This window comes from Camelus bactrianus, chromosome 5 (genome assembly GCF_048773025.1).
Source record: "Camelus bactrianus isolate YW-2024 breed Bactrian camel chromosome 5, ASM4877302v1, whole genome shotgun sequence".
Classification (NCBI taxonomy): Eukaryota; Metazoa; Chordata; class Mammalia; order Artiodactyla; family Camelidae; genus Camelus; species Camelus bactrianus.
This window is the reverse complement of record NC_133543.1, coordinates 55,476,361-55,490,201: the sequence shown is the minus strand read 5'-3', so window position 1 is coordinate 55,490,201 and position 13,841 is coordinate 55,476,361. Positions and strand designations below refer to the sequence as shown.

At 35.5% G+C, this 13,841-nt stretch overlaps 1 protein-coding gene across 5 annotated transcripts in view; it reads left to right on the top strand.

Moving 5' to 3' along the window:
• CHN1 (chimerin 1) overlaps positions 1 to 13,841 on the top strand; it is a 192,883-nt gene that overhangs the window by 112,725 nt on the left and 66,317 nt on the right. For 4 of the 5 annotated variants that reach the window (XM_074363914.1, XM_074363915.1, XM_074363913.1 and 1 more), the window contains one exon: positions 11,430 to 11,718. In XM_074363914.1, coding sequence (XP_074220015.1) covers positions 11,430 to 11,718 — 289 coding nt within the window. Of the gene's footprint in view, positions 1 to 11,429; positions 11,719 to 13,686; positions 13,765 to 13,841 lie in introns of those variants that run through there. The other variant, XM_045520935.2, reaches the window with a different exon arrangement.

Sequence of the window (13,841 nt, the reverse complement as noted above, 5' to 3'; positions counted from 1 at the left end):
ATCATCTACAGTAACATCCAACTTATCTGAAGCTCAGACCTCAGGTCTCCAAAATATGGCCAAGAGACTGGGAAGTGCCTTTGAGTGGCTAACTAGCTGCCAGAGTCCATATGTTCCGTGCAAAGGAGTGCTCAGTAATCCCCACTGCAGTCTATTTAATACAGCTTTATATACAGTATTAACAGATCCTTTTGTCTTTTCCCCCAAACCTACTGCAGATTAAAAGTAGCGAATTAGAAGATGAACACACCTCAATTAAAAAAAAAAAGATGAGTGCAGTTGATAACCTACAAAGATTTTTAAAATATAAAACTAGATTGAAGAACTGTGGATTCAGAGAAAGACAAATATCATATGATAGCACTTATATGTGGAATCCAAAAAAAATGACACAAATGAACTTATTTACAGAATGGAAACAGACACACAGACATAAAAAACAAACTTATAGTTACTAAAGAGGAAAAGTTGGTGAGGGAGGGATAAAGTAGGAGTTTTGGATTAGCAGAAACAAACTACTATATACAAAATAGGTAAACAACAGGGTCCTACTGTATAGCACAGAGAACTATATTCAATAGCTTGTAATAACCTATAATTAAAAAGAATATGTATAACTAAATCACTGTGCTGTACACCAGAAACTAACACAACATTGTAAATCTATACTGCAATTAAAAAAAAAAAAAGAACTGTGGGGGATGGTATAGCTCAAGTGGTAGAGCACACGCTTAGCGTGCATGAGCTTGTGGGTTCAATCCCCAGTACCTCTAAAAATAAACAAATAAACCTAATTACCTCCCTCCAAAAATTAAAAAAAACCCAGAAAACTCTAGTTTCAGTAATTAGGGGCAGTATGGATCAGGGTACAGCAACTTCAGTACACTACAGTAGCTTTTGGGATATTTCTGTATTCAGATACCAAAATTTTAGTAGTACATTTATGATAATGAACCTGAGTCTTTAAGAAAAATATTAAATTATAGTCTGTATAAGATACTTAGACTTGTGTAGTTTATACAGAAATGATAAAAAGCATTTTGTTGTTTAAAGTAATTAAATAGTAGGAATCTAGAAAACGTATATGAACATGTGGATTTGTGTTTGTACTCCCCCACACACTTATATACATGTATAGAATCCAACAAGTACTCACACACATACTTAACTCCATGCCTTTGTAAAATTCTTTTGTAATGTGACTTTTTATCCTGAAGTAGTAGACTCAGGGAAACAAGATTTTAATAAGCTTTTAGTGGGACTAATCACCAACTCTTGAATAAGCCAAATCTATTGTTATTATACAAATACATTGTTTCTGGACCTACCCTGGTTTTAACAAGATTATAATGTGTATGGAATACTTTTCAAGTAAACATATACATTTACTTATTGTCTGGACATAATAGTGTTTCTCTGATTTAATAGTAAAGTGAAAACAGAGATAGCAAAAGTTATTATAATTGGTTCACTACATTAGAAAGGTTATTTTTCATTTATTTACTTCCAGTTGTCAGTGGAAGGCAGTTTCATGTTACCCAGATCAGCACACTAAGAGCATTACAGCTCTTTAAATGACAAACGCCGTATCATGATAATTATCACTTCTCTTTTAATTACACCCAACAAAACTCTAGTAATCTGCTTATCTTTTGGCAATTCTGTTACTCACATGTATTTTTTAGAATACTTTTTATTGTTACATTTAGCTGGCCAACTTAGGGGAAGGTATTAATGAAGCCTTTTCTAATTCTATTCAACAGTAATGAACCATTAACAATTTTCAAGACAGAAGATGATGTGATAAAATCTGTCTTGGATAAACTTAGGCAGAATGGGTGGAGTTTGGGTTGATTCAGAAAGATCAACCAATAAAAAGCTTAAATGTAGAGGGAGATTGAAGAGCCTCAGATAATTATGAAAGTCTCAGCAGCGTTGACTGTGTGGGTGGTGGTTCTATTAAGGGATGTTGAAGTAGGCATGGTCTTCTGAAGGGGGAGAAGAGATGAGAGAATTGCTCAGTTTGGGTGAAGACCTGTTGATTTGGCTGTGCGTAGAGGTGCTTGGGGAGAACAGTGTACGTAAAATCATTTTGAGTGAGGAGACCTTCCAGGGAGACACTGTAAAGCAGTCCTTACTGGTAGAGAAAAAACATATAGGCAGTGGATTGGGTTTTTTAAATTTTTGTTTGAGGTTTTTGGTTTGTTTTTATTAGCCTACCTATTTACTGTTTTAGGAACTTGGACCTCATTATTGCTTCATCTGTAATGTGAGGGGATTGGACTAGACTGGTGTTTCTCTAACTTTTATCCACCTAAGGACCAGCTTGGGATCTTCTTAACAGTGCAGATTCTGAGTCTGAAGTCCTGGGGTGGGACCTGGGGGCCTCCCAACAAACATTAACAGAGGACTAGACAATCACTAAGGTCTCTTCTATCTCCAGAGCCTCATCTTTCAGAATTAAGGTTTTTGTAAAGTAGAAGCCAGAATTCTTATACCTTACTCATTCAACATGCATTTTCATTTCATGATTGGCAGATGAACCAGTAGCTGTAGGTAAGGTTCAACAAAGCACGTTATTAATTAATAGCTCTGCCAGGCATTGTAGTCCCAGAACATCCACTCTTCCTCCATATATGTTTGATTGGGTCATATGCATTTAATTATCTTAACATGTTCTCATTTTTTTAATCTTTCATTATAATTTAGTTAGCTGTCAAGTTGAACGGTTGACTGAAATATGATTGTGTTTCTTGATGATGCAGATTTACATGGTACACATACCTTCTTTTCTAGAATGACATTGACATATACTTGCATAAATAAATTATCTTTCCCCAGCCTTACTGAATCATTAGTATAAAACACACATCACTGATGTGTTACAAAGGAAAGCAGTAAGCTGTTATTTGTGCATGGTTTTGACTGTGACATCCATTGACTTACCCCTGGCATTCTGTATAATGATCATTGGTTACTAAGAGATTGTGATAGAAATGAGGAAGTTGGGGGTTGGCAAGAGTGAGTGGGTACAGGAAGAGATGAACAGGAAAGGGATTTTACAAATTTAGAGATGCAAGATACCATCACTATAATTGTATACAAAAGAGATTTTACCAGTGAATAATCTTCTCTGTGAACTGAAGGGACTTTTGGGACCTCTTGAAGACCGGTTAGTGTGGTGGAACAGTCATCAAGACTGGCCCCACTTATGAAGTCTTTGCTTGGGTTTGGCAGTTCTGTTAACTGGTATCCTAAAGACATAAAGGAACTCATCCACCAGTGTGTAATTAGGAAAGAGTCACTGGATTTCATGGAAGTGAAATTCTAATACATACAGTTCTTTTGTTAGGGATGGGCATTTGTTAATGGAGGTAAAATTCTAGGGATTTCTTGAAGGGATCGATATTTTAAAATGTTAAATTGCTACTACTAAATGCAGTATCTGTAAAATCAAAACAAAAACAAAAAATAAAAATACCCCAAATTAACATTATCAGTCATTGACTTCTAAAGACTTCTTTTGAAAAGAAGCTATAACTTTATATCAAGAATGTCCTTCTGTTGTCTTTAATTTAAAACAGCCTGTCTGGATAGAGTATCCTCACTATATTTTTTCTTATTCTCAGCACTGCATGGTTGTCATACCACTGGTTTTTGACATTTATTGTTAATGTAGAGAAATCTAAACAGTCTTGTTTTTCCTCCTGTGTGAACTGTTTCCTCTGCCTGGTTATCTGAAAAAGTCTGTTTATTCTTCAAATTTAGTAATTTCAACTAGTATATGTTTTAATGTTGATAGATCTTTAATAAACTTATCCATTAAACAGTGTGCTCTTTCATTCTTGAGATTTAGTTCTTTCTTTTCTTCCTGGATTATTTCCCAAATTATATTTGTGAGTAATTTTTCTGTTCTATTTGTTGGCATCTGAACTTGAGAGGCATTTTTTTATGTTATACTGTCTTGGTCTTCTGTGTTTGTTATCTACCCTATAATTGGTATACTCTTTTATTTCTCCTCTGCATTCAGTGTGCTTATTCAAGCCAGTTTTTTTTTTTTTCAGTCTTGTTGGTCCTATTCCCTACCATTTCTAGTTATTTATTAGATATATGGTAATATTATTGGATACTCAGTTTGTTTCTCTTAGCTCTATAATCTCCCTTTTCCCCTCATTCTTTTAAAAACTCATCATTGAATTCTATTTTTAAGTTTATATTCTAAAATTATGTGTAAAGCACTTACAGGGAATCTGTTTCTGATTGCTTTTTCTTCCAGGCAAAGGTCTTGGCTTTCATTTGGATGCTGTATTCTTTACTTTTATTCTTTAAACAAGTGTATTATAAAATAAAACATACAGGAAACTGTATAAAGCTTACATGTCTAGTATTAAAAATAGATTACATTTAAATATATATGAACCTATATAGTCCCTACCACCACGTCAAGGTATATTAACGGTAGTCCAGAAGTTCCCCCATGTTTCCCTTTCTTATCATTGTCTCCGCCTTCCATACTGTAGTTAACTACAGACTCACTTCGCATAATCTTTTTCATGCTTTTCTTTATGGTCTTAACATCCATATGTACATTCCTATATAATGCAGCTGGAGTTTGCCTACCTTAGGACTATTTTGTATAATTGAACCACACTGTGTATACTCTTTCATGACTTGTTCTTTTTTCCAAACATTGTATTTTGAAAGTTCACCCATATTGTTGCATGTATCTGTTTTCCTTGCTATATAGTATTTTATTGTGTTAGGGTTCCCCAGAGAAACAGAACCAATAGGATGTGTGTATACATAGAAAGATATTCACTGCAAAGAATCAGTTCACGTGATTGTGGAGGCTGGCAAGTCTAAATCTACAGCATGGGTCCGCAGACCTGAGACTTAGGAGAGCTGATGGTGCAAAGTCCAAAGGCTGCTAGAGAGTTCCCTCCTGCTCAGGAAGGCCAGTCATTTTGTTCTGCTCAGGTTTTCAAGTGATTGGATGATACCCACCCAATTATGGTGAGCAAATTGCTTTACTCAAAGTTCACAGATTTAAATGTTAATCTCATCTGAAAACACCCTTCTAGTTGACATAGAAAAGTAACCATCACAGTATATGTACCACAATTTTTTTACTCTACTGGGAATTTATGTGGTTTCTAGGTTTTGGCATTCTGAACATTGCTCTTGCATTGTTCTCTGTATGTGTGTGTGTGTGTGTGTGTGTATGTGTGTGTCCCCGTCCATCCTAGTGCACATAAATCACTCATATTGTCCAGAATATTACCTAGGAATAAGATTGCTCTGTCATAGATTTGCATATATTCAACTTTACTAGATAATTTAAAACCATTTTGTAAAACAGTATGCCATGTGTTGGTTATGTTAGCTGCTCTATATCCTGCCAGTGCTTGGTATTGTCAGACTTGTAAAATTTTGCCGTTCTGAAGATTTAGTTTGTATTTACTGCAGTACTCTGAGCACCTTTTAGCCTTTTGACGTGGGCCTATTTTTGTCCATTATGTAAATTTATGTTCTTCAATTATGATACATTTTCTTGAAGTATATTTTAGATTTCTTCCCCTTCTATTTTCTCTTTTCTCTTTCTTCAGACCTCCTATTATTTAGATGTTGGACTTCCTGGGTTGATTCTCCATCTTATTTTTTTCTCTTATTCATCTTTCTGTCTTTTTGCTCTTCTTAAATATTTTCTCAACTATCTTTCATTTCTTTAAAATTTTTGTTTATGCTGTGTTTCCTTCTTATTTTTCTATGTATTTTATGTTCCATTTCTATAGCATCTTAATGTTTCTTGCTAAGTCCTATTCAGGAATAGAAATAGGAGATATCCTACTTTTGTTTCTTTGAGCATATTGATAATTAAAAAGTATTCTCATCTCCTCCCATGATTCTGCTTGTTTATTTGTCTTTGTCCTTCATGAGAGAAACTTTCCTCAGATTCCAGGTGATGGTTGGCCGACTGCACATATTTAACTTTATTTGGCACTAAAAAGCTGACCTGTGGTTCTGAGAGCTTGAGGCAAGCCTCCCAATTATAGGATGAATTCTCTATACTTAAGTCATTTCAGTTAGGCTTATCAGACTTTCCAGAGAAGAATCTTCTACTCTTCCTGTAAGGAAAAGTACAAACAAGCCTTCTGAGAACCTGGTAGTGAAGAGAGATGAAGTCTCAATCTTCAGTACTGAAAACTTTTACTTAGTTTTCAGGATGGTACCTCTGCCTTCAACTCGGATAGTGTTCCTCAGTCCAAAATCTCCTTTATTCACTGTCCAGATAACAGAACTCAAGTCTTCCTCTACAGTCGGGGAAGGGGTTGCACTGGGGACAGGATTGGGGAGTGGGGGGAGGAATGTCTAATTGCTTCTTAGACAGACCTTCTGTAACTGATTCCTTCCATATCAGTTCCACTTTCCAGAGCTGCCTGGTGCCACCTGTGAAGGTTTTGTTAGGCACATTGGTTTGCTTCTTTCTTGAAGATGATTTATTTTGCCAAGGGAATATCTTCTTGAGTTCACATATTTTAATATTTTGACCCATCTTGCCATCCAAAATTATATACCAAGATAGACAAAAGTAGTGTCCTAACAAGAATTTTAGATGGAGAAGGTATTTTGAAATTATATATAGCTGTATTCTCTCTCTCTTAGCCTTTCTTAGTTAATCAATCTAAATTCATATCTCGTATTTAAGTGAATGCCTCATCATTTTGTCCCTTTTTTAACCCTTCTTCCAAAAGGTATGTTTATGATTAGAAGAATTTATGAGATAGTTGTATTTCACCACTAGATTAGCTTCTTTGACTCTGATAAACAATACACAAGTATATAGTTATGATACAGAAAATTGTTTTAGTATGTTGGTTTCTGGAAATAGTTCTAACATTTTATTGTTAACTTAGGCAAGTGTGTTGTATATCTGTTGTTTTCTGTTTCTTAACAGAAAACATCTGTTAGCTTGCAGCTTTCCTTTGAAGAGATCCTTCCAAATACTTTGGCCTCAAATCAGAACTAATCCTTGGTTTTAGAAAAAGTAAAGTAAAATCCCAAGGACTCTTCTCTGTACATATTTTCATCACTTTGTACCTCTAGACTGAATTTTTTATGAGTATGATTTACTTGCTAAAAAATAGAAAGGATGGTATTAAGGGTTTTGTTAACTTTTTAAAGCTAGATGTTACAATTATGTATTTTGAGATTCATCTGAATGCAGCTGGGCACAGCATTAAACAGTTTTTCAAAACATGAAAACCCAAACTTGGAATCACTGGAGAAAAAGACATTCTTTCTAGAAAGTAGTAATTATGTACAATAGTAGCAGTTCCGAGGAGACTATCCCAGCCTTTGTTTTCTGTTTGTTAACTACTGTACCACTGGGGAGAAAGTGAATTTTCATCTTGTTGAACTCTATCTAGGTGTGGGTTGGGCCTATACAGTTTCAAGCATGTTTGTCAAAAAGTGAATAGCTATTAAAAAGTAAGAGCACAAGCAGATAATAAATGTAAGAAAAGATGTAAAGAAGAGTTTCCTATAAAAAGGAAGGGAAAATGGTTTAACTTTAATGGTTTTTACAAATCAGTACCCTGCAATCGAGAGTTCAGTAGTTGTCGCTAGGTCCATTTACTGTGTCCTGCTTCAGTATGTTTCCTGACCTTTCTCCTTTGGAATCAGAGACCTAACTCCCAAGGCCCAGTGGAAGGACTCGCCTTGCCTCTCTGCTCCTGCTGTGCGCTCTGTTGTAGTTCCACTCAGCTCACCACATGGTATAAATGTACTCAGGGACATCCAGGAGGAAAACTCACAAAGAACTCCCCCTTGCCTTTCATTGACTATAAAATCAACCAGAACAGAGATGTTCCTGTACAACCAGTGTTACCAGTTATTTCTTAAACTGCCTTCAATGCATATTTATCAAATGTCTTTTGTATTTTACTTTATTGTTTGATAACTCATTCTGTCATTCTCTGCAGAGGTCTAAGGTGACAAAGGAGAAATGGGCTGCTATTCATTGAACCTACTACATACAGCTGACCCTTGAACAGTGTGGTAGTTAGGGCAGCTACCCTCTGTACAGTGGAAAGTCCACGTGTAACCTGTAATTGGCCCTCTGTATCCACTTTTCTGGGTCCACCTATTCAACCAACCACAGATAGTGTAGTGCTGTAGTGTTTATTGTTGAAAATACCCCACATCTCTAAATGGACCAGTGCAGTTTAAACCTGTGTTGCTCAGGGATCAGCTGTACTTAGCTTTGACTTAAATATTCTTATGTAATCCTCACAGACATGTAATGTTATTACTGTACAAGGTAGTGTTATTCCTGTTTCCTAGATGCAGAATCTGAAGAATGATTTTTCCCAAATCACCCAGCTAAGAAGTGGGAGATCGAGGATTTAAACTTAATTTGTCTGATGCCAAAGCCTAAGGTTTCCTGCTAAACCCACAGGACTAAGGACTTGCCTGCCTCTGGCCAAACCCTGTTTCAAGACTGCAGGGGTCTTTTGTACTTGGCCATAAACATTAGCTCTGAGATCTCATGCAGGCTTAAGTGCAGAAGTTCGAATGTTGTTAAGCAGTGAGTTTCTTGGTTTTCATAGTGTGAGGGAGGTACTGGATTTACTTGGTTTCATGTATCACTGTATAGAAATGTGACTTTTCTGTATGTGAACAAGATTATACACATTATTATAATCATTTTTTTTAGAAATCAATCTAAAGGTGTACTTTTTGAAATTTAACGTTTCATCTTGTCTTTGTATTGACTTGTTTTTATGTTTGTCTATTTCCCATTGAGGTTATCAAGGGAAAAGAAACTTTATTTTGAACTGCCTAATATTTAACGGTTCCTGGGTGTCTTGTTAAATGTTTGTTGTTTAAATGACAATCTGTGAGTGATAAACTTTTATAAGGAAGGATTCTTTCTTTGCTTTTAGATTGGGGATCTCCTTTTTATGGCTCTTTTTTGTAGAACAGACACACTTAGTCCCCACCTTAATCAAAGATTTTCCATCGTGCCTTTCAGATCAAGGAAGCGGAGAAGTCTCTGTCAGTCTGTAGAGTGATGATGCTATTTTTTTATGTAGCTTCCAAAATAAAAGAGGGATATCTAGAGTAGGCAAACAGAGCTTATACTCTCATTGGTAAAAATAATGCAGTTTTTCTTAAAAATTCAATCATAATTCTAAGATGGAAAATCATTTTCTTATCATTTGAGATTAAGTCTTGATCAACCCATATTATGAGTCATTTTTGTTACCTGATCAGCTCCCTTAAGGCTGGAAGCTTGATTGAACTGGAAGTCTCGGGCTCAAGTACAAGCTGAGGAGGAACTGGGCAGCAGCATACCTGGGGCCTCTTAAGATCACTGCACTGAGAAAGAGAAACGGACAAACTTACTTGTGCTTTTTCGCCCAGTAACCTAGAGGTAGCCAGGAAACCTTCTTCTCTTTGGATGGCGTGGAAATAGCTCCATTGTAAAGTGCCAAGAAGTCTAACCTTAGATTTCTGCTCTTTGGATCTAACTATCCCAATGCAGGTGAGGCCAGTTCAGCCATCTTCCCTTCTTCCCTCTGCTCCCGTATGTCTCAGAATTCAGAAGACAGTTGAGTGACAGATGCCTGTCACCATTGCTTAGTCTTTGTTTTAAATGCCATACCCATTGTGGAAATGCCAATTATAAAATCTTAAGCCCCTGCCAGAGTAAAATGGTGTAATACCTTATTGAAATGGTTCTGAATACAACTGACCTATAAAGGAATTTAATGTTCAACAGTGCTGTGAGTGTTTGTTGCTGTAAGAACCTTACAAAAATCATAAAGTGGCTTTCTGTGTTTATTTCTTCAAAAACAGATGATGAATATTAGTGAAAAGCAAATAATAAAAGCAGCATATTAAACTGAAAAAAACTTTTATATTTCACTTTGGTGTAGAAATTTTACCTTACAACTTTTTAGACTTACATTATAATGAAAATTTACTTGGGAGAAATATGTCTTTAATATTAGAGGAAAATGAGAATGGGAAAATAGAATTTTATGAATCGTTCTCTTGAGTATAAATCAAAATTTAATTGCTTTTAAAGAACCAAAAGGCAGATAAATTTTATTTTAAAAAAAGGACCAGCATGGATAGAGTATTGGGTTCTAGATGAAATAATTATTAAAGTCCAACTTGAACTACAGAAACAGAGATACTTCAGGCCATTATAAAAATTTTTTTTGTTTCCTTTTTAAAGGGTACATTTAAAGTGAAATCTTAAGTTTCTAACTCCCGTCTTCCTGGAATATAACTGTACCAGAATAGTATTGTTGCATAAGTTTGTAGTCCTATTTAAACCTTAAACAGCTATTAATTATTTTAGTTCATCTCTGTTCTGTGTCTTTTTAACAGTGAAATTAAATATATCCTTTCTGATTTGTTTAGTTTTAAATTAGGCTCATGCAGGCCAGCCTTCCAGAGACCGTGATGCTGGCTCTTGGTGCCTTTTGGCATCAGCTTTTATTAAAGTCAGTGCGTGTCCTTGCCTTTGTCATCTTGCAAGGACACTGATGCTAGACATGCCAACTTGGACCCATTTCTGAGGTTTGCTACAGGAAGCAAAATACTGAAATTATCAGAAAAGTAAACCATTCTCCAGTTTTTTCTTTTAAATGTTACTGAAACATGACTCAAAAGTGAGAACAGAATTTCAAGAGTCTGATAGTTCATGATTTACATGCTCTCTCTCTCTCTCTATATATATATATGTATATATGTGTGTATATATCAAAAGCACTTCTTGCCCAGACTCAACAAGCAGACAGAACAATGACTGTATAAAAGGGAAGAGCAGGTCCTTGACCCATGGCTAGAAAGAGCAAAAGTGTGTTTCTGTGCCATCCTGCCCTATTCTGTGACTCAGGTTTTAGAATCGGCTCTGCTTCAAATGATTACTGGCATCACACTCAGGTGAGCCCTAAGTGGGGATTTCCCATTAAAAGACATGAGTGCTGGGCTCTGAAATATGTTATACATTGAATACTTTTATTTGACCAGCTTGAAGAGAACTGCTAATATAGAAATTTCATATGTCATGTAGTTGACCAGTTGAATATGGAGTGTGTTTAACAGGATATGAGGTTTATTCTCCCCTGTTTTTCCTATAGGCATAATGAAGTGGCTTAAAAAGAGAAATAAGAATAAATTTTTCCTTCTACAGTAGGCGTGCTTTTGGATAGTTATCCCTAGCTGTTGCAAGTTCATTCTTTGTGTTCAAAAGTTTAATTTTCCATATTCCAGACGATTCACAGAGATTAGCCACAGTTTATTTAAACAAACAAAGAAGATACACACAAAGTAGTAGTATTAAATTTTTTTTTTCAGAAAGAATTCACTTGCTTACTTTTCTTAAAAACATCTTTCCCATTTCATTGAGGCAGATTTGGAAGTCAAACCAGAAACTTCAGGCTCTACTACGATGGAAAGCACTTTGTTGGGGAGAAGCGCTTTGAGTCCATCCACGATCTGGTGACTGATGGATTGATTACTCTCTATATTGAAACCAAGGCAGCAGAATACATTGCCAAGATGACGATAAACCCAATTTATGAGCACATAGGATACACAACCTTAAACAGAGAGCCAGCATACCAAAAACATATGCCAGTCCTGAAAGAGACACATGATGAGAAAGATTCTACAGGCCAGGATGGGGTGTCAGAGAAAAGGGTAAGCTACCATGAAACCACACTTTATCTTCTTCTGTTTGGGGTCCTTTTGAGAAAACCATTATTGCCAGAAGAGGTTGGTGCTCCACAGTGCTCTGGGAAGGATGTGCATTTGCCTTGATGTCTGGTTTCTGTGATACTGCATATATCTAGTTCTTGTTCAGTTAAAATATGTCAGGTATGTTTTATATCCCTGGTTATTTCCTATTTTAACAGTTTCACAGTTTTCAAAATATGCTGGAAAAATGGCCCCTGTTGATAAAGTTTAAGGGTTTTGGTCAAAGCATAACTTATAGCAGCTATGTTACATTAAAAATTGAGGGGATCACATTATCTATCAAAATTCTTTTCCCTTAAAGATAATTTACTTTATAAAAAATTCTGTTCTTTAGCAAATTAATATATATCTGTATTCTTAAATACACTTGATTAAATTTAGTCTATCAATAACTGTTATACGATTTTGAGAACCAGTCAGTCATGAGTAACCAGAAGATTTATCTCTATGGATTTAAGAAGTAATTGAATCAGGAAAATTTACTTTTCTTTAATTGTAAAAGACGATTTAAGTTTTCCGCTGTCATATTTTAGTTGCAATATATTTAAGGTTAACATCAGAAGTTTTAATTCCTTGGCATTAGGATTATTTTGCTTTGAAAATTATCCCTAGGCCCCCCCCTCATCCCCCAAGAAAAAGAGTGAGAATTTCCTCATGTTTTATATTGTGTGGGACTTAGTTGGGAGTTTTATGTGTTCTAATTGTAATTTTGTTAATTATCATATTTTTGAGTGTCTTCAGTTGCTATTTTAAAGAAATACGGTATTGCATAGTGGTTTAAGCTTGATTCTGTCACCAAATAGACTTATGTGCAGATTCCTCCATTTTACCAGTTGAGTGAACTTTGGCAAATTACTTAAATTCTCTGCACTTCAATGTTCTTATTTGTAAAATTGTAATAATAATCAACTTTTGAGGACTGATTGAATGAGATAGTATGTATAAAATAATCAGACAGGGCTTAGCACTCAGTATGAGTTTGGTGGTATGAGTTTGGTGACAGTCATATTACCTCAAGGCAGCATCCTAAAATACTTCCAGTTATCTTAGAGTATTTAGTACAGAATAGGAATTTCAAATGTTCTTGCCCAGCCCAAATTTTAGTCTCTAGTAGATCTTACTTACAGTAGCATTTTGTGGCTCCAGAGAAACCAACATTTTAAATTATAGACTGTAGCAAGTGGTTTTTCATATAGTCTTATTTGTTAGGAACCACATATCTTTTTTGGAAGTAACCATAATTTAGAATCCTAAATGCATACTGTATTTAATATTGTCTTTTTCACTCTAGTTCCCATTTTCTCACTTTTGGTTTTGTTTTGTTTTTTTCATTCATGGCATTTTCTAGTAATGCTTGCATTTAAATATCTAATACTGATATCACATTTTATGAAGATGTGCTAGAGTATTCTAAGTTAACATTTATGAAAGATTCTTAAAATATGTACCTATGAGTCTTTCAGATTTCATCAGCTTCGTGATAACCTTTGCTAATGTGTTCTACATATGCTGTACTACGTGAAGGGACTAGAGCTAAAGATATTTTGCTATTTAGCCTTGGGTTAGTCCTTTTGCTTGACAGGGCCTTGGTTGTCCCTCTTACAAAATGAAAATAATGTTCACAGAGGCAAGAGACTAAGGTAGACAGAGCATAGAGGACGCTTTTAGCTCTAGGATCCGTGATTCCCTTTGTATTCAGGCAACATTACCTGTTACATTACCTGCACTTTTCTGTGCTGAAGGCCAGTGACAGCAACCTAGGGTGAAAGAGCTGGCCCTGGGAGGTGTCCATTTCAGCAGACCTTGATTAAGAGTCATCTTAAAAACTGCTCTTTGCTTTAAACTGCATGCATCTTAAATCTAGTTGGCTTAAAATCTACTCACTCAAAACTAGATTTATTTTATTTACAGGTGTCATCCAACAGGACAGGGATGATGACCTGTTCAACAGCTTGAAACATTGATTCCCTGTCACAGTGGATGACATTTGTAAGTAAAGACAATCATGTTTAACTGATATGAAATACTTACTGACACAAGTGTGCTTTAATAACCATTTCACTGGG